General features: G+C 41.1%; 1 protein-coding gene across 1 annotated transcript in view; it reads left to right on the forward strand.

The window, feature by feature from the left end:
* The window catches only part of Tdrd7 (tudor domain containing 7), a 57,108-nt gene that overhangs the window by 13,365 nt on the left and 21,717 nt on the right, over window positions 1–22,026 (forward strand). The window contains exons 6-10 of the mRNA XM_090330288.1: window positions 215–259; window positions 2,391–2,602; window positions 11,676–12,262; window positions 15,199–15,385; window positions 20,594–20,705. Of these exons, the coding sequence (XP_090186414.1) occupies window positions 215–259; window positions 2,391–2,602; window positions 11,676–12,262; window positions 15,199–15,385; window positions 20,594–20,705 (1,143 nt within the window). The remainder of the gene's footprint in view (window positions 1–214; window positions 260–2,390; window positions 2,603–11,675; window positions 12,263–15,198; window positions 15,386–20,593; window positions 20,706–22,026) is intronic.

A 22,026-nucleotide genomic window follows, 5' to 3' on the forward strand; every position in this document is an offset into this window, starting at 1 on the left:
AAGCATATTAAGTTTATAAAAGAGACTTGTATCCCATTGCTGAAAAGTTGGTCCCTAAAGTGTGTGTAATGACACACTGTATTGTCTGAATTGGAGCATGCCTAACTCTTAGGTTATAAAATTTGAAGGGCTATTAAACAATAAGACACATAGGAAGTCAAAGAATGTACAGGTTAGAAACTGACTCACTCATCATCTTGTTTTCTCTGACCAGTGTGCACATCTCCTGCTATGGACACAGCCAGAGGGCACATGCAGAGTGAGTGCTTGTGGTGTGTGAAGTGCACACATGATTTTATATGATTTGTGGCTTTCAGTATGATTCTGATTGAGTTGAAATTGTTGTGTTTTTTTTTTCATTAAAATATCACTTCCAGTATTTTTTTTTTTGTGGGTCACAGGGCTTGAACTCAACCTGGGTGCTGTCCCTGTGCTCTTCAGCTCAAGGCTACCACCCTACCCATGGGACTGGGTGCTGTCCTTCAGCTCTTCATCTCAAGGCTACAGCCCTACCCTTGAGCCAAGCCCCACTTCCCATTATCTAGAGGTTAATTGGAAATAAGAGTCTCAGGTCCTTTTGTGCTCTGGCTGGCTTTGAACCTTGATCCTCAGATCTCCGCCCCTGAGTAGCTGGGATTACAGGCATGAGCCACCACTTCCGCTTCCGGCCACTTCCAGTATTTCTTATGAAAAAATTAACCGACACTGGTGGCTCATGCCTGTAATCCTAGCTACTCAGGAGACTGAGGTCTGAGGATCATGGTTTGAAGCTAGCCCAGGCAGGAAAGTCCCTGAGACTCTTTATCTCCAATAAATAACCAGAAAAGCCACTTTAAAAGTGGAGCTGTTGCTCAAGCACTAGCCTTGAGCAAAATAGAAGCTCAAGGATAATACCTCTAGTTCAAACCCTAGGACCAGCAAAATAATAATAAATGATGATGATGATGATGGAACAAAAAGATTTATACTTACCTTTACATATGCATTTTTTGTAACTGTGACTACACAACAAAGTCACACACCATTCTAGAGGCTTAAATTAGCATAAGTTTTTTCTGCAGAAACAAGAGGACTTATTTCAGGAGAATATGCAGTTTCCCCACCACAGCTGAAATTCACACATATATATATACAACTTTCCTACATGCTGGCAATTTAGACTGACTTCCTTCATTTGTTCATGGAAAGGTAATCCGGCTGCTAAGCTCAATTTGCAGACTCCAAATTGAGCCTACTGGTCATATGCTCTCATTAAGAAGTCTGGCTAGTTATGAGAGGATTATCATTTCCTCCCTCCCAGTCCTTAAACCCAGTAAACAATCAGCAAACCATCTGCACCCTTAGGAGGAAATGCATATGAATGTTTGAGACCTTTCTTTTCTCAGTGCCAGTCCAGGTATGACCAGGCCACATCTTCATACTCTCTGGTGGGAAGAGTAAAGTCAGTATCCCAGCTTCTTTGAGGAAAACTCTTCTTTGGCTACCTGGCATACTCAGAGACCAGTGTCCCTCAGCTAGACTGTGTCTCTGCCAACCAATTTAAAACAAAATAAAAAATGGAGTCCTAGTAGCAGAAATAGTGCATGATTAAATTACAATTTTTTTCACATAGATAGTAATTTTTAATATACCCTGATCTGTGTCCCAGAAGAGGGTTGGAATTAATTTTATAGTTAATAAAATACTAGAACCTTTAGTTTTAGTGACCAATCAAATCATTTTGTCTTATGAATTCAGTTACTCCATGTTTTAAATTTTTAAAAATTGAAGAAAGATAGTGAAAATTTTATAAATATACACTGATGAGAGATCAACACTGAGGAAATGAAAATATAAAAATATATCAACATTACTTGTTCGTGACTTCCAAACTTTTTATTCTGGCTTGTAAACTTTTGTGACTGAATCCTTTGAGTTCTTGCATGTTGCTAAATTATTTTCATAAGTAAAATGACCATAATCTGAAAACCTGGACAACTTTTTAAAAATATTCTTTGGTCTTATTATTAAAGGATTCTTGACTTTGTGCAGTATAGCTTTAAATTGAACATTGCATGTGTATCAACATTTATCTAAAGTTTTACCTTCCTTATTTGCAAGTGAAAATGATTGTTTAAATGATTAACTTATTCTTTACCTTGTGAGGTCATCCTGATGTGAACTATAAAGCATCTTTGCTAAATGAATACTATTTGGGAGTCTCTTGGCCAGGCTAGTTAGGTGAGGGATACTAGAGCAAAGTTGTCCTCTTGCTGTTTAACTTAATCTTGCCATTTCTAAAACCTTTGGCCTCACAGTGTAGGAAAACCTAAAGACACAAATGCTAGTCATGGGAGTCGTCTAAAATGTTAAGCATTTTGGTTAATTCTATTATTTTTTTTAATTTGAAGATAATTTAAATCAGACTGTTGAAAAACCAAATGTCACACCTCCTGCCTCTTATAAAATGGATGAGGTTCAAAATCGTATAAAGGAAATACTAAACAAGCATAACAATGGCGTTTGGATATCTAAGCTTCCACATTTTTACAAAGAGTTATATAAAGAAGACCTTAATCAAGGAATTTTACAACAGTTTGAACACTGGCCTCATATTTGCACGGTATGTGTTGACTTCTGCTTCTCTTCTGATACCTCTGTCCACTGTTCAGGCTGCCATTGATTAGACATAACACCTTTTATTTAGGGGTATGAGGTGCTGTATACATGCTGCTTTGCTAATCTTTATCTGTACGATGAACACAAGTCCTTTCTTATTTATATAACAACTATGTCAAGGTTGATGGCTCTGTATAGTGGAATTACTTTTATGTGTTTTTGTTGTAAGTTACTTCCTGTTTGGTAATATGTACTCTGTACCTGTCTGTATTGACTGAACTACTACAGTAAGCACTGATAGCTTTGCTATTTTAATACTTCCTACTATCATTTTTATTAGATTTTTTTTCCAGTCTTGGCCTTGGGCTCAGAGCCTGAGCACTGGTCCTTGGACTTTCTCAAGAGCTCTACCATTTGAGCCTCAGCACCACTTCCAGCTTTTTTCTATGTATGTGTTACTGAGGAATCGAACCCAGGCATTCGTGCTTGCTAGGCAAGCACTCTACCACTAGGCCAAACTCCCGGCCCCATAGACTTGACTTTTATATGCTTATTCTTGAACATTTTGAAAGACTTGAGTTTTTTTCTTTTTTTTTTTTTTTTTTTTTTTGCCAGTCCTGGTGCTTGAACTCAATGCCTAGGCACTGTCCTTTGAGCTTTCTCAAGGCTAAGGCTCTATCACTTGAACCACAGCACTACTTTTGACTTTTTCTGTGTATGTGGTACCGAGAAATTGAACCCAGAGCTTCATGCATGCTAGGCAAGCACTCTTATCACTAGGCCACATGCCTGGCCCTGTTTTTGTTTTTTGTTTTGCCAGTCCTGGGGCTTGAACTAAGGGCCTTGGACACTGTCTTGAGCTTTTTCAAGGCTAGTGCTCTACAACTTGAGCCACAGCACCACTTATGGCTGTTTGTATGTATGTGGTACTGAGGAATTGAGCCCAGGGCTTCGTGCATACTAGGCAAGCACTTTACTACTAAGCCACACTCCTGGCTCCATCAATGTATTTTGTTCAGGGCTTCGTGCATACTAGGCAAGCACTTTACTACTAAGCCACACTCCTGGCTCCATCAATGTATTTCATTAGGATCAAGGTGCATATAGGCATTGTGCCTTTGTGTTCTCCTAAGAATGTCTTCCTTTTGTGAGTAAAGAGACATGGCTATTTTTACACAATTATAGGTGGCCATTTTTTATTACTGTTTTCACCTTGGTGGAAACATAAATCCAGAGCATGAACCTGTCTGGTATTAGTTCAAGGTAGGGTAGGTAGCCACAGTGGCAGTGCAGAGTGGGGGGTAAAAAATGGGTACCTCTCTGTCTGGTTTGTCTTACAAATAAAGGAAAAATTTAATTGTAGTAGTTTTTTCTTTTTTAAAACATATTTTTCCTCCAACTTTACAAAGCATTTTATGTTGAAAAGAAAGGCTTTTAAATAGTATTATAAAAGAAATACAAATTATCCGCAAGTTTACACCCCAAAATATCTCCATTTGATTATCAGAAATATCTGATGAACAGTTTCAAAATTTAACATGGATGAACATATGAATAGGAGAAAGGTGAATTACACTGTGGCAGAATCAGAGTAGAGAAGCTGGGAGAGATGATGTGATTTTGCTGTTGTAGAACTCAAAGCAGACACTATCCATAGGACACTAATGCAGCAGGAAGAATTCGGGCTCTGAATTAGATCTGTCCCTTGTTCCTGGTATATAACTTTAAACACACAAATCATCCTCTTAGCCCGTTGGCTCTAAAATATGACTCATTGTATAGATCATAGGGGCTGTGAGAATTAAGATCAAAGCTGGAAAGCATCTGTAGACAGTGTTTATTAAAAGGCAGCTGATAATTTTTTTAAATGCTGGTCCTATGGCTGGAACTCGGGGCCTGGGTACTGTCCCTGAACTTTTGTGCGCACAGCTAGCACTTGACCACTGAGTCACAGCTCTACTTCTGGCTTTTTTGGTTAGTTCATTGGAGATCAGACTCTCATGGACTTTCCTACCATAGGCTTGCTTCAAACTGTGATCCTTAGATCTCAACCTTCCAAGTAGTTAGGATTACAGGCATCCCCCACTGGGTGCTTGGCAGGCAGTTGTTATTTTTACGAAGCAGCACTGTCTTAAAGTGGACTAAAACCCATTGCTGAGACAGATAGATGTCCAGAGAACTGAAGAGAGGTAATTAACCTCTGATAGAAGCTGCTAAGGGAGAGAGGGCAAAGTTTAAGTGGAAAAGGAAGAAGTAGTGGGTGAGGTCCAAGAACTGAACCTCTAAGATAAGCATTGTGCCATTATCAAGGAGTGGTTTCTAACCCACCCCACCTTGCCATGTAATGAGAGCCACAGTGCCCAGCCCGGATCGCCCCAGAAACCTTGTTAGGTGTGTGGAAACAAAGGTCCATCAGCATTTCTGGTAGGAACATTTGAGCAAGCAGCCAAGCCCTAAGCCACTGTGAAGGAAAATGACATGGAAGTTTATCTTAATGCTGCTAGTTGCAAGGGGGTCTAAAAACAGTGTCTGTCAGGAGTCATAGGTAAGGGATGAGGTGAGAACAGATTGGCCTTGAAATGAATTGAGTCTATAAAGGCATTTTGGATAAAGTACCTCTGAACAGCTTTTGAACAGTTTGATTATTTCTGAACACTTGAGGGTTGCAACATGGAGCTTTTAACCTTCCTCTTGTCTGTTGAACATTCTACAAACTGTTGTACCTTTTTTTTTGCAACTCCTGGGCTTGGGCTGGTTCATGAACTTTTTTTTCCTTAAGGCGTTTTACCACTTGAGCCACAGCACTACTTCTACCTATTTCTGTATTTCTGCGATACTGAGGAATTGAACCCAGGACTTTGTGCCTGCTAGGCAAGCACTCTACCACTAGACTATCCTCCAGGCACCCCATTATACTTTCTTAAAGAGAATCTACTGAAAAATTATAGCTTCTGTGTTTTTTGAGCTTATGGTCACCAACATTAGTAACTATAGGACAGATGAGTGTGGAAATAGGTGGTTTAGGACAGTGAGTTGGGTGGATTTAGGTGGTCTCTCCCTTTTCCTGAACCTTTGCATGCTTCAAATCTGCGCTGATTCAGTTTCGTTACTGTAACTCAGTGATGCCATTGTGACTACTTCTTCATATCTTTCTCAGTTCTGTCACTTTCAGCTCTTCTCAGCTTTAGTCCACAGAGGCTGCTTCTTAGCAAGGTCATCAGCCAGCCTTCCTGTAAACTGGCTTAATCCTAGGACACAAGCTTCTTTTTGTAACCTAAGGTTTAACGTTCCTTGGCACACAAGAATTTTCAATCTGCTTTCAAAGTCAATTTTTCACTGGTTTGAGTCAGTAACCATTGCTTCCATGCATAAAGTTCTAAAAAGCAGATTTCCAGGTAAATGAGATTTTACTGCACTGTCTCAGGTTTTGTTTCTGCTGGTCTTTCCCCCTTCTCCCCCCCACTTTTTTATACTTTGTCTCCTGAGTGCTCTCCCTAAACTTTTTTGCTCAAGGTTATCTAGCACTTAACCATGTGAGCCACATTCTACTTCTAACTTTTTTTGGTTGTTAATTGGAGTTGAGAGTCTTATGGGCTTTGCAGGGGCTGATTTCAAACTATGATCCACAGAACCCAGCCTCCTGAGTATCTAGACTTACAGGCATGAGCTACTAGGAATTGGCTCTGTCCTAGGTTCTTATTGAGTGATGGCCTTGTTAAATGAAGTTTACCATTGAAGTTTTAACATGAAGAACTGCTAGATGGAAATGAAAAGTGTGCTTTAAAAAGCCTCTGGACTTCATTGGACGATACTGAATTCTGTGATAGAATCTCAATGAAAATTCTATTTCCATAGAGACAGTAAACTCACTTCAAGAGGCCTATGGTACAGAATTAGCAGGTGAGTCTTCAGGGACTCTCAGAAGAGTTTGCCTTCAAGAACTTTTAAGTTTACAGCACAGGTAAAATTAGAAGAAAAAAAAAAACCTTTTTAGAGTTAAAAAGAAGATATGTTATAGGCAGACAGGATGAAAACTTATTTGTATGAACAAACATTTTCTTGAAGAAACGGATGGTTTAAGTCTTTGGGCCTCACATCTACCAAACCTAATCCATTGTATTCTTACAGAAACCCAGGGAAATGGGAGATTCCAAATGAGGCAGAAAGAACTTAAGCTAGATATAAACAACAAGCTTAAGGCATATTTGAGGTAGTCTTCTGATAGCCATCAGGGGGAGCAGTTTGTCTCATGGTGGAGAGTTGTGTATCATTTGTCACTCCTGTTAGGAATGGGGGTAAGGGTCCACGTAGAGTAATTAGTTATGGGTCACTCCAGTTCCTGGTCCTTCGCCTGGTGATTTGGAGGTTAGACCTCCAAAGCCAAAGGGAAAAAAAATATGGAGACATAAAATGAAGAATACTATGAAGGTTACAAACTGAGCCTTTATCTTGCAGTGGATGAAGGCTTTAGACCCCTCTCCAGGTGTATTTGTGAATCAGGTGGACTAAAGGAACTAGAGGCTATAAAAACCTCCTCTAGAGGTTCATCTGGAATGTGTAGCAATCATTTGTGACCCAGGGAATTATAAAGGTATATTTCAAGTAGATATTGACTTCCCATGTCCATGGCTGTGGCCATCTGGAAGACCAGAGTCAGATGTTCTGTCTTGGGGGCTGAAGCAGGAGATGCCCCACATCAAAATGGACAGACATCACATACAGCAATTTCTTAGTTTTGGGGACAGAGTTTATAAACTATTTGCTCTGGGAACTCTTTATGACCATTTTGCAAACAAAAAAAATTAGAGATAACATGCTTTATGGAAGATAGCTGGCAATCACAATTTTCATATGACAACTTAAAAAAAATTATTTGGGCCCAGAGTTTGGCATAGTGCTAAGAGTGCTTGCCTAGCATGTACGAAGACCTGGGTTCAATTCCTTGGTATCACATACGTAGAAAAAGCTGGATGTGGTAGAGCTCAAGTGGTAGAGCGCTAGCCTTGAGAAAACTCAAGGACAATGCTCAGGCTCTGAGCTCAAGCCCTGGGACTGGCAAAAACAAACAAAAAGCCAGACACCAGTGGCTCACACCTGTAATTCTAGCTACTTAAGAGGCTGAGATCTGAGGATTGAGGTTCAGAGCCAGCCCAGGCAAAAAAGTCTGTGAGATTCTTATCTCCAATTAACCACCAGAAAACCTGAAGTAGCACTGTGGCTCCAGTGGTAAAGCTGAGTAGCTGAGCTGAGCTGAACAGCTCAGGGATGGCGCCTAGGCCCAGAGTTCAAATCCCACAACCAACGACAACAAAAAGAATTTAAGCTGAAAAAACACATTTGTTTTAAACTATATATTAAGTCTAATTTATTTTCATGTATTTTTCCTTTTAAATTGAGAAAACTCTTAATGGTTAATGAAGTATGTGGACTAGCATATGTTCCACATCACCATATCTGTGAGTAGCTTTGTCTTTAAAGAGTGGAAGGCTAGCTGGACATGTATGTAATATTAGCTACTGAAGAGGCTGAGATCTGAGTATTGCAGTTCAAAACCAGTCTAGACAGGAAAGTTTATGAGATTCCTATTGCTAATTAATCACCAAAAAGAAAAAGAAATTAAAAAAAAATACCTGGAGGTGGAGTCTTGTCTCAAATGGTAGAGGGCTAGCCTTGATCTAAAGAGCTCAGGGATAACCCCTAGGCCTTGAGTTCAAGCCCAGAACACCACCCCCCCAATACACACACTCACACAAGAAAAGGCTATCTAAATTAACTCTATTCCGTGTCAAATTCAATTCCTAAAGTTAGGTGTAGGTTGAATCTTAGCAAACATTCTTTTGTATTTAAACAGTAAATTATTGGAAAAAGATGGACTTTAAGCTCATAAAGATGAAGAAGCCACTGAAGATTGGAGAGAAATACACTTCAGAGTACTATTCATGGGGATATGGTGAGAGGCCTATTTACCTGAAGTGGAAAGAAAGGGCTGTGAAAACAATTTTTTATCTTCTAGTTTAGGTAGTTCAGTGGTTTTTGTTTAGACTCTGTAGGCTACTGGAAGTTTACTTAAGTGCTGCAGATAGATTTGGAGACACTATTTCTAGAAACCTTTTAAGGTTGTTCTGGAATAAAGGGTCCTCAAGCTGGAATTGTGTTATTGCCTTGAACTAGCTGTCATTAGGTACAGTGCTCATAGCATCTGTTAAAACAGTAATTCCAGCTGGGTGTTAATGGCTGTAATCCTAATTACTCAGGAGGCTGGGGATTAAGGTTTAAAGCTGTCTTGGGCAAATAATTACTGAGACTCTTACCTTCAGTTAACTAGTAAAAAGCCAGAAGTAGAAGTGTGGCTTGTGGTAGAGTATCAGCCTTGAGTGAAGAAGCCACACAGGAGCACACAGTCCTGAGTTCAAGCCCCAGAACTGACATAAAAAATGTAAATAAATATAAATAATTATATTTATTTATTTACTTTTGCCAGTCCTGGGGCTTGAACTCAGGGCCTGGACACTACTGCTTGAGTCACAGCACCACTTCCAGCTTTTTCTGTACATACGGTACCAAGGAATCAAACCCAGGGCTTCATGCATTCTAGACAAGCACTATACCACTAGGCCATGCTCCCAGCCCAAGATAAAATAAATTTTAAGACAGTAATTCCTGCTTGAAAGATATCATTATGTTGCTTTGCTCAGAGATCATCTTCAGAAGCTTGCTACAGTTAAGTATATTGTTAGGTCATGATCACCTGAGGCTGGATAAGAAGGGAAGCTTTGATACTGGGAGGAGAAGACCAAATAAACATGGTTGTATCCCATATTCTCAGGCAACTACTGGAGCAAAAAGGATCATAAAGCTGAAGAACGTTCCTATCCCTTTATGGGTTAGACAAAGCCAAGTGTTCATTTGAGTGATAAGGTTTATGGGAAGTACGTTAGGTAAATATGATGGCTTATGCTTCCCTGAAATTAGCCCACCCAACCACTCAGCAGTGCTGGAGAAGAGATAGGTAAAAATTGAAGAAAATTTACCAGTAGGCCCTGCAGGCTCAGCTGGCTTTGGATACTAACTATTACTGTGTCTAAATCTAAAATTATAGTAATTGGAATAAATGAGCCACACACATGGAATTCTCCTGTTCCATTTACCTCACAAGTATCTTTTCTGAACTTCCTTTGCCTACCCAGTCTAAATATTTGACCTATCAAGTGTCTGAAAGCACAGGGTAGATTGGCATTCCAAGGAATAGTGGAGTAAGCTTGAGAAAATAGGAACATCCTAAAATTAGGAACTGACGGCTTCACCAATAATCTTAGCTACTTATGAGACTGAGATACGAAAGATGGAAGTTTGAGACCAGCCCAAGCAGAACAGTCTCCAAAATAGCAGTGATAGAGGTATGGCTTTGCTGGCAAGCAAGCTGAGACTGAGCAAGCCCCAGGTCCTGAGTTCAGACCCCAGAACTGCAAAAGAAGTTAAACTCACACACATATACAGACACACACACACACACACACACACACACACCTATATGAGCATTTTAGAAGATAGTGAATATTAACTGATGGCCTAATACAGGATTTCAGAATCTGTTTTTGTAACAGGCCAAACACTACGTGTTTCAGGTTTTACAGGATCTAAAGTTTTTTTTAGAGCTGTGTGAAAGTCACATGCTGTCTGTCACAACTATCTAGACATTGTAGTGCAGAAGCAGCCCCAGATATTCATGAGCCGTGAATGTGGCTTTTTCAGTAATACTTCGTGAGTGTTGCATTTCAGTCATGTTTACATGGCATGAAGTAAGTTTGCTTTTGACTTTTTTCAGCCATCTGAAAACATAAAACTCAGCTTGACACTGGTGGCTTATGCCAGTAATTCTAGCTATTCAGGAGGATGAGATCAGAGGATCATGGTTCAAAGCCAGCCTGGTCAGGGAAGTACAGGAAACTCTTATCTCTGGTTAATCACTAGAAAACCAGAAGTGGAGCTATGGCCCAAAGTGGTAGAATGCTAGCTTTGGGCAAAAGAGCTTGGGGACAACACTCAGGCTCTGAGTTCAAGCCTCACAACGACAAAGGAAAAAGGTAAAACAGTTTTAGCTTATGAGCAGCACTGGGCTGCCACACTTAGAATTTGAATACACCTCCACACCACTTCCTCAGGCTGCATCCCTCAGGCATGCTATGCAAATAAAATTAGAGTAGATGACAGACAGTTGCCTGGTGTCCTTTTTTGTTTGTTTGTTTTGGCTTTTTGTTTGGCTTTTTGTGTCTGTCCTGGTGCTTGAACTCGGGGCCTATCCACTACTCCTGAGATGCTTTCGCTCAAGGTTGTGTACTTGAGCTACTTCTAGCTTTTTTCTGAATAGTTTATTGGAGATAAGAGTCTCACAGACTTTCTTGCTCAGGCTGGCTTCAAACCATGATGCTCAGATATCATCCTCCAGAGGAACTAGGATGGCAGGTGTGAGCTACCAGCACACGGCTTGTTGGGTGTTTTTAACACTTTAGTCACTGGAGTAACAATATATCCATCTAGCATTTTGTTGTGATTGTTGTGAATACTGTGCCTTACCCCTGGGCCATCTTTTCTAAATAAAGGAAAGCTAAGGACTTTCTTGGGATATTATGGAAAGAAGGGAAATTGTACTATTTTGTCCAGATATTCTTGCTGTGCTTTTCTGTGGCCTCTTTCTGGCAGCTCTGATAGCTTTTTGTTGCTACATTTTACCTTGGATCCAGTGCATTTTGTAAGCTGTTGCTCTGGGTTCATCATAGAGGACAGAGCACACAACACGCTTTAGATAGAGCAGAGCATCATGATTTCCTAGATGAGAGTCTGGATGCCTTGCCAGTGAAATGAACATCATTTCAGAGTTTCAGAAATGTGGCTTATGTTACTTGCAGGTGAACATAATGCTTGAAAATACTATTGAGAAGAATACAACGTACACTTCAGTGTGTGATGCTTGAACTCTGAGAGCAAGTATTGTTCTCAAATATGGGATGCTTTAATGTGTTTTCAGGTTGTTTATAGTCACTGATATCCTATCATTTGCTTGCTTTAAAAATATTCAGGTGGAAAAACCTTGCAGTGGAGGTCAAGATTTACTTCTCTATCCAGCCAAGAGAAAGCAGCTCTTGAGAAGTGAACTGGACCCTGACAAGGTGCCCCTGCTACCTGCTTCTAAGCAAATACAACCATCGAAAGAGAGTCCAGCAGTGATGCCAGGAGATGTCAAAGAGAAAGTGGCCGAGCTGCTGGTGAAATACGCAAGTGGTCTTTGGGCAAGTGCACTCCCGAAAGCATTTGAGGACACATACAAAGTAAAATTCCCTGAGGATGCCTTAAAAAACCTCGCAGCTCTTTCTGATGTATGCACCATAGACTACATTTCTGGAAATCCCCAGAAGGCCATTCTCTATGCTAAACTTCCATCGCCTGCCGACAAGATCCTGAAGGATGAAGGGCAAGCACAAGGCGATTATGACATCAAGTCTATGATTGAGCAAGAGTATTTGCAGATAGAGAAAAACATTGCTGAGAGTGCCGAGACCTGTGCCGAGGATATGACCATAGCCATTCCTCCTCTCGTCATTCCCACTGAGGCCTCCCCATCTGTGCTGGTGGTTGAACTGAACAACACAAATGAAGTCGTTATCAGGCAAGTCTCACTTTCTAGTTCTTTCTGATGCTGATATGCTCATATTACTTGACTATTCTTTTCATAAATGCTGGGATTAAAGGATAACATTCTTGATTAGGAAGAGTTACAATGAAGTACATTCATATTTGTCAAATGTTCAAGATACACAACTTCTTACAAGAAAAGATAACTAATAATTTCAAAAATTGAAAAGATAAAATTAACTTGGAAGCATGTCTTCACATTAGATAGCTTTTCCAGTATAAGTTTGCACCCTCCCTAGCTTTTTCCATTATAAGCATGCATCCTGGAGTCTGCATTTCATGCGTTCAGTGGGGTGGCTGAAAGCCAGCAAGCATAGTAGGCAATGTCCTTAGCTTGATCCTAGGTCATTTGCCCATACTTCACCCCTGCAGACTTGTTATACCCCTACTAGACTGAGCCCTGCTCTGTACCCATGTAGTCACAGAGACAGGCAGTAGGCCCTTGTTGGGTTTCTGGTTCATAAAGGGCCTGGAAGAGTGCTAAGGCAGAACCTACACATCAAATATGGGAATCTTGGTCTCCACTCTCAAAAAATAGCATTGGTGGGCTGAGAGTTTGGCGTAATGGTAGAGTGCTTGCCTAGCAAGCACAAAGACCCTGGTTCGATTCCTTAGTACCACATACATAGAAAAAGCCAGGAGTGGTGCTGTGGCTCAAGTGGTGGAGTGCTGGCTTTGAAAAAGCCCAAAGACCATGCTCAAGCCCTGAGTTCAAGCCCCAGGACTGGCCAAAATAAATTAGCATTGGGTCTAAGGGTAGAATCTAATTGTAGGTAAAGCTCTTGAGTTCCATCCTAACATTATAAATGGGAAAAAAAGTTTTAACTTTTTGAAACTATATGGAATACCTAAGTTGATGTCATCATTCTGTTCCAAGTAATTTCAAGATATTTTGAATCCATTCTTGTGACTGCCACCACATTCCAGCTATATCATCATGCCTGTTCTCACAAGGCTAATCTGGCCTTTCCTCAGGGGCTGCTGCATAGAGCAGAAATCCCTAGAATTCCCACTTCTCCCCACCTCCTGTCTTCTTACAGGAGCCCATGCCAGGTGGCATATCATCACTGCAGCCTGAGCCCTGCCATTTGATCTCTTAGGATTGAATCCTCTAGTAGAAGCTCAAGCCTCTCAGACTCCAGGTCCCAGGAAATAGGGCACAATGCAGACCACCCAGGAGATTACAGAGCCAGAACAGCATTCCTGCTTGTCTTGACATTTACAAAGCTCTCTACATTTAAAGAGGCTCAGGAGTGAATAATACGCTTGTGATGTTTTAAAAATAGCCTTTGCTTCCCAAAAGAGGTTCTTTCCAACTGCATAGGGCTTTTGCTTTAGCTTTAGCTTTAGCTTTTGCTTTTGTTGGTTGTGGGGCTTGAACTTAGGGCATAGGTGCTGTCCCTAATCTCATTTGTTCAAGGCTAGTACTCTATGACCTTGAGCCATAGCTTCTCTTCTAGCTTTTAGGTAGTTAATTGGAGATAGGAGTCCAAATCTCAGCCTCCTGAGTAGCTATAGGATTACCAGTGTGAGCCACCAGCACTGGCTTATGTAGGACTTTTTAATAGCTTTTCACCTCTTTCTGGTAGCAGACAGATTTAATATACATCTTCTGTCCTGCTGTCCACTTGTTCATATGCAGAAACTCTCATAAAGGAATAGCTTCTTAAAGCTACCTGGGCTCATTTGGACCCAGGATAACAGCTAACCCCATACCAGTGTTCTATGGCTACCCCCATCTCCCTGGCTCAATGATTTCATAGCACAGCCTCCAACCAAAAGCCTTCAGCCCATGGTTATGTCGGTTCTTGTTTTCATGGCCTAAACTTGATTTTCCAGACTTTATGTCCCAGAAATACACTTACTGAGATCAGGAAAACAGCTTGTGTATGAAAGAAAAAAGAGCTGTTTTGTTTTGTTCTGTTGTTTTTGTGATTGTTGAATGGGGTTTGAACTCAGGGCCTGTTCCTTGTTAAGCAAATCCTCTCCTACTGGAGCTACATCTCCAGCACTGTTTGTTTTGCTTTTATTACTTTTTTCTAAGTAGGGTCTCAAATTTTTGCCTGAGCCAGCCTATGAGGAAATCTTCCTATCTGTGACTTCTCATGCAGCTGGGACCCAGGTATACACCACCATGCGTGCCCTATTTGTTAAGATGGGAATCTAGCTAACTTTTGCCTAGGCTGGCCTCTAATTTAACCCTACTAATTCCTGCCTCTAGAGTAACTTAAGATTACAGACATGTACCACCATGCCTGGCTAAATGAGTATTTTGATAATAGGAGCTAGATCACCAAGATTACAATCATCAGCAGTAGAAAACTATAGAAAGTATAGGGTGTGTCTGAAAATAATGCACTCAGCATAAATTTTAGAGACATTCAGCTAGAGCATGTCACTTTTAGAGTGTAAGAATTCAATGTTTTGTTTTGTTTTTCATTTGCTTTTTTTGTTTATTTGTTGCAATTATATGGATCAAACTAGGCAAGCACTCTAGCATTTTCAGAGCTGATGTTTTTTTTCTCGCCCAGACTTGACAGTGCTCCCTGCTAAATTCTCAGTTGTCTACACAGATCTAGTAGTCTTAGTCAAGATCTGAGGACTATTCTTACTTTCTTGATTTTTCTTGTATGTCGATTTTCTATGTGTTTTCCTTTCTTCTGAACCTTCTCAGCCTGATATTCCCCAAGAGGCCTCCCCACTCAGCTGTGTCAGTGTTGGTCAGCATGCTCCATTGCGCAGTGATCTGGACCTCAGCCTCGCCTCCTGTGATCCCCATTACCCTGCCCCCCTGAGAAAAACCAAGGTTGAAATCAAAGATGGCCACAGAAGAGTGGAACACTATAGAATTCCCGAAGTTTTCCTCTTCCTGGGCTGTTTCATTTGTGTTCTTTTCCTTTCACTAATCAGGTATGTGGGCAAAGACTACTCAGCTGCTCAGGAATTAATGGAAGATGAGATGAAGGAATATTACAGTAAGAATCCCAAGGTTGCACCAGTCCAGGCTGTACATGTCGGGCAGCTGCTGGCGGTCAAGGCCGAGGAGGATGCCTGGTTACGTGCACAGATCATCTCAGCAGAGGAAAACAAGCTAAAGGCAAGCAATACCGCTTCGCAATTGTGGGTAGCTGACACTAGAGGTTGCAAAGGTAGTATCTGTAAAGGATTATCAGTGGTAGTTGCATGAGCATGGATCTTGGCAGTATATGCATGTGCTTCTCAAGGGAGATCACATGACCCATGGTGTAATCTGGAAAAGGTAGGTAATTCCCAAGCAGTCCAGTAGATCAGAGTCTAGGCTTCCAGTGAGGACTACAGCCTGATCAGAGAGCTGCCCTTCTCTCTGGCTCAGGACCTGTTTCCAGGGCTGTCTTCAGTCTTCTTGGACTACTAAGGGCTCTTCTGCACCTATCAGCTTTTCATATCTATATTTTCTACGAGCATCAATGGGTTGTGCAGAGGGTTCCATTTTGACCTATCCATGAGTGTATACAATGTACCATGGTCAAACTCAGGCCTTCCTTCACTGTCCTCCATCCCCTCTCCTTCCAGGCCCAGTTTCATTTTCATGTACATTAAGTACTTTGACCATTCATTCTCTTTTATCCTCTCCTGTTTGTCCAACCACTTCCCATTAGTATCTGTACCCCAGACCAGACATGTTTTGTACTTCTCTCTTTTTGTGTGTGTCTGAAGGGATTCCCTGTGGTCTTTCACCCTGGCTTATTCTCACTTTTCTTATCCCCAATATCCCTGTTATTCAATATCTGCCAATGAATTTAATTTTGGTATCTTCATTCACCATACAGTTTATTTCAGTAGAGTTCATGATGTGATATTTTATGTATATATGTATGTATGATATATGTATGTATGTATGTATGTATGTATGTATGTATGTATGTATTTTTGCCAATACCAAAGGTTTGAACTCAGGGACTCAAACCTGTTTGATTTGCTTGATCTTCTGGCACTCTTTCCCTTGATCTATGTATCCAGGCCTGACTTTTGCTGGTTATTTTGCAGATGGAGTCTCTTAGGCTGGCTTGGAACCATAGTCCTCCAGATCTCATCCTCCTGAGTAGCTAGAATTGTAGGCCTGAGCCAGTGGTACCCTGTTTATTCTGTCAAGTGTTTTTCTTTTTACTGTGTTGCTGCTGCTGCTGTTGCTTCTGCTGCTGCCTCCTCCTCGTCCTCGTCGTCCTCCTCCTCCTCCTCCTCCTCCTCTTCCTCCTCCTCTTCCTCCTCTTCCTCCTCTTCCTCCTCCTCCTCCTCCTCTTCTTCTCCTTCTCCTCCTCCTTCTCCTTCTCATTCTTCTTCTTCTTCTTTTGGTTGATGCACTATTCTGGTTTAGAAATTATCTTAAGAGGGACCAGGAGTTTGGCCTAGTCGTAGAGTGCTTGCCTAGTATGCACGAAGAGCCAGGTTTGATTCCTTGGTACCACATACATAGAAAAAGTTGGAAATGGTGCTGTGGATCAAGTGATACAGCTCTAGCCTTGAGATAGCCCCGGCTCAAGCCCTGAGTTCAAGACCCAGGACTGGCAAAAAGAAAAAGAAAAAAAGAAATGAAGAACCTCCTTTGCAAAGGGTTATTTTATGAACATTTTGGGGGAGACATCATTGAAATGTCTCCTCTTCACTAAGGAAATGACCTTCAGGACCTCTGCACATTGTCACTCCCTTTCATAAGAGAGTTCCCTTGCCTCCGTGTTTTATAGTTCTTCTATGTATACAGGGACTCTTTGGCTGTGAGAGGAGACATGTCCAGAGAGCTTTTTGCTTTCTATGGATTTTGAAAACAGGGAAATATGCCTCTGTCTCCCCAGCCTGTGTTCCACAAGGCAAACCTGAAATCCACATGCTACTGTTAGCCCCTGGGCCATAACCCACTGTGTGTCACTGAAGATATGTAATCATCCTGAATAGGGCTTATGTCCACCAACTACTCACTGAGAGACCCTACCTACACCATCGAGAGGCTAAGAAGACACTGTTTTCTACCTAGTTTGCTCAGGATATAAGTAAGGCCTTGATCCTGTCCAAACAGGAGGTCACTGAGCCACCTTTTTCATTCACAGTGAATTTAGGTGATCACTTGGCCAATATACAAAGACATGGCCTTTAAGAACTTTGAAGACTTTAAAATCTGAAAAGTGAAACCACTTGGCAGTTTAAAAATACTATATGTCCCCTAACTATACAAGAGAAATGAAAATACAGTGGCACACAAGGCTTGTGCATATGTTTGTAGCAACTTCATTACTAATAATCCCAAACTGGAAACAGCCCAGATGTTCACCCACAGGTGAATATATAAATAAGTAGTTAATTTATAGAATGGAATATTATGTTATAATCAAGAAGAATAAGCTCCCTATATAGACAGTTACGTGGATAAATCACATTATTTGTACCGAGCAACAACAACAACAAAAATCCAGTCCCAGAGTAATAATACTCTATGTAAATGATATCTAAGAACAGATAAAACTATTTGCAGTGATAAAATTGGGACACTGCTTGCCTGGCATAGGAAGTAAAGAGAGGCTATTTGCCAAGGACCACAGGGCACTTCTAGGGGACAGTGGGAATGGCCTAAGCTTGATAATGGTGCTGACCATTACACATCTAAACAGGTTCCAATGGCTCACACTAGCTACTCAGGAAGGTGATATTCTGAGGATATCAGGAGCCAGCTCACACAGGAAAATCTGTGAGACTTTTACTTCCAATTAGTATCAGAAACCAGAAGTGTACCATGGCTCAAAGTGGGGGAGTGCTGTCCTTGAGTAAAAAGCTCATAGGACAGTGCCCAGCCTTGAGTTCAGGCTCCATGACTAAGAAAAGAAATGTAACTGAAGACATTAAAGTACTATCTTTTACTCTGTAGAAATTAGACTTGGATACATTTGAAAACAGATTAGAAAAGTCCTAAGGATCAAGTTGAAATGGAAAGCACAGGACTTGTGTTTGTGGCATAGGTGCTTGTATTTTTGTGCCCTTAGTCAACCCTTCTTTGGTCTGGGCCTCTAGGTGACAGGTTGTAACTGTCCCTGATGTTCCTTGATAGACTTCTTCTATCCATTTCTCTCACCTACCCTTAGGTAGGCTATTTTAAGGCATAGGGGTTTCTTAGGAAGAGAAGAACCCTCCATAAACCCCAGGTTCACATCAACGGTACAACAGTGTTTGCAATATACAGTGCATTTATCCACAGACTGTCCAGAATGCGTTCGGAATTGCTGCTGATTGGTAGAAATTAAAAAGGTATCTGAATATCTTTTTTTTGCCAGTTCTGGGCTTGAGCTCCGGGCCTGAGCACCGTCCTTGGACTGTCTCAAGACTAGAGCTCTACCACTTGAGCCTCAGCACCGCTTCCAGCTTTTTTCTATGTATGTGATACAGAGAAATCAAACCCGGGTCTTTGTGCATTCTAGGCAAGCACTCCACCACTAGGCCAAACTCCCGGCCCCATGTATCTGAATATCTTATGTAGTGGTATACTGTTGTAATGATCCTTCCGAGCACCTCTTCACTCCTCCTGTGGAGCTCACAGTCAGTTCTTCCTTTATTAGAAGAAACTCCAACTACTTCTAGCACTAGCTCTATTTCTCTTAGGTTGTTTTTTGCCCAGTGATAGCTATCTCACCCGTCATGGCCCCCCATCTGTAAGATCGTTGGTGTGTGTACTCCCTGAGACTGGTGCCAGTAGCCTTGACATCAGACTAGATGCCCATGTCAGAGAAGCTTTGAGAATTACTCAGGTGGCTTTGTGCAACTCATGACCATTTGGTGGCGCCAGATAACCAGGAATAGATGGGGACCCAGAACTGCTGGTGCCTATATCAAGATTTCAAAGCAACTACTGTGCCCTCACAGAATAAAGGTCACAGGACAGGATGTGGTGAGAGTCACTCTGGGCCAACCAAGGACAAGTGCTTTATAAATGCTGTCTGTCAAGCAAACATGTTGTGTCCTGATAAGAACAAGAAGAAAGAAAGGAAAGAGGCAACCTATGAATATTTCAAAAACCCTTTGAAAGCTTTACAGCAGTCTTCTTTAGTTTGTACTAAGGAAGTGAAAGCTGTCTGGCCCCTGAAGCTGAATTAGGGTGAGAGAGATGTGCTTGTGCACAGTGGGGCTGGCTGCCTTCCACGGAGGCTCTGCCATCAATCGGGCTCCAGCAGTGTAAAGTATGAACTTAAAACAAGTGCTCTTTTCCACCAGAGAGAAGGAAAGCCCACATGGTCAAGGTTTGAGTTAATAAAGTCTCTTGCCTTTCCTGGTTTCCTGAAACTCTTAACTAGAAACTTTTGTGTTAATTCTGTCTGTATACTTTTTTTTTCTTCAGAAGGTGCAAAAGACCTCCTATCTTTGCTTGCTTGGTACTACTTAGCCAAGCCTGTCCCTTAGTTTTTGTTGTGCTGTTTGCATGTTTTAAGTAAGCATCATCAGCTTTAATTAGCGAATCATACTAGATTTCAACAATTTTAGAGTCTTACTATTCTGAACTAATGTTCAGAAACTTAATGTTTCTAGATATTAAAAGGGTTTTTATTTACAAAGTCTTCAAAAGAAAGTTTTGTATATTCACTAAAAATTATCTATACTATAAATATGTGCTATAAAACTAGCTATTCAGGCTCCTGTAATGATGTTTAGTAATGGAGAGTAGCGGAATAGCTGTGTAAACATACCCTGTCCCACAGATATGAGGGCATTCACTGAGCTGCTTGGAAGCCTAATCTAGCTTCATGCCCTTGAAAAGGGACAGCTGTGCATGCTCCTATTTTCAGTGGAGTCCTATGCTGTCCGGCCTTCTTGTTAACAGTAGTGTCTTGGTCCCTAGAAGCACAGTGGCTGAGAAGAGGCCTTCTAGACTCTACTCAGTACCATAAGAGCAATGCTCTCTCTAGAACAACTCCTGCTGCCCAAGGACCTGGGGAAAGTGTACCTGAAGAGAGGATAGGTGATGCAGGCCTCAGGTCATTAAGGAAGGTAGGGGAGGAAGGCTGCAAGGCGGCCGAATCATAGGTGTGCTGCTGAGAGTCTGCCTTATTCTTCCCCCACTGATCAAGGGCAGAAGGAGCAGATGGGATTAGAACAGGAAGCCCAGGTTCCCTGTGTCCCCATCTTTCTCTTCTGGGATTCACCAGGGGGTGCTTGCCCTAGCTTTGCACAGTTGGCTGTGATACCATTCACCTTGCTGATTGTGAAATAAAATCCATCAAATGATTTTTTAAAAATGAGGATTAAGAACTCTTTGAGCCTTAACGTTTTTCCTCCCTTTTTTTATCATTAGGTATGCTATGTTGACTATGGTTTTAGTGAGCATGTTGAGAAGAGTAAAGCATACAAACTGAACCCGAAATTCTGCTCACTCTCATTCCAAGCTACAAAGTGCAAGCTAGCAGGTAAGACAGATTTTTAAGAACAAGTAAAACATTGCCTTGTGTTTTGTTTTCAGAGGCAAGGTCTCCTCATGTAGCCAAGGTAGGTCTCCTGTCTCAGCCTCCCTAATATTACAGCCTGCTAACTCTCTCCATTCTGGCAGGTCATCACCACTGTGATTTTTGATAGTTGAATTCTTAAAATCTCAAGATGTTGTAATACGTTACTTTCTTGAAAGGTGTAGATGAATTTATGTTAAATAAGATCTGTGTAAGTGGATCAAAGACTTTGATGTAAGATCTAAAATTATGACACTCCTTCAGGAAAGAGTAAGGGAAACCCTAAATCTTTCTTGAATTTTTTTAATTTATTTTTTTGTCGGTCATGGCGTTTGAACTCTGGTTCTGGGCGTTGTCCCTGAGCTCTTCAGCTCAAGGCTACTGCCCTACCCCTTGAGCCACAGCGCCACTTCTGGTTAATTGGAGATAAGAGTCTCATGGACTTTAGTGCCCAGGCTCGTTTTAAACTGCAATCCTCAGATCTCAGCCTCCCAAGTAGCTAGAGTTACAGGCATAAGCCTCTGCATCTGGCCACTCTTGAACATTTCATCTATAAGTTACAAGTCAGGATGTAAGGGAGGAGGTACCTGCACACCCATGTTCACTGCCGCACTATTCACAATAGTCAAGTATAGAAACAGTCCACATGTCCTACTACCAATGAGTGGATCAAGAGAATGTGGTATATAGACAGGAATTTTATTCATTAGGAAGAATAATATGTCATTTTCATGGAAATAGAGAGACTTGAAAAATTCATACTGAGTGAATTAAGTCAGGCTTAGAGAGAAAAAGACCACATGTTTTCTCTCATATGTTGAAGTTAGACTTAAACTGTAAACATCTGCTGGGCTGTATGTACATGATCAAACTGACTATAGTGTACACAGCAGTGGGTACCCATGGTATGACCAAGTGTTTACAGAATGTGTTGTCTGAGAAGGGGAGAAGAAAGGATGAATGAAGAGAGGGAAGAATGGTCAAATACAGTAATAATACTCAATGTATGTGTGCAAAAATAGAACTAGGGACCTTTAGGAGACAAGTATAGGATGGGATAGATGGGGTAGCAGAATGATGGAAGGGGTAATTACTCATGATGCATTGTACACATGCTAAATTGTACACATGCATTGTACACATGTTAAATTGAAACCTCAATTTAACATAATATTTGAAGATCATAAAAAAGAAAAAAGTTGATTTCTTCATTTACAATAGATACATGTTTTAAGGAAAAATATTTGTATAAACTTAATTAGAAACTTGAGCCATGCCTCCGGAC

The sequence above is a fragment of the Megascapheus bottae genome, chromosome 3, assembly GCF_031878675.1.
Source record: "Megascapheus bottae isolate mThoBot1 chromosome 3, mThoBot2.hap1, whole genome shotgun sequence".
Lineage (NCBI taxonomy): Eukaryota > Metazoa > Chordata > Mammalia > Rodentia > Geomyidae > Megascapheus > Megascapheus bottae.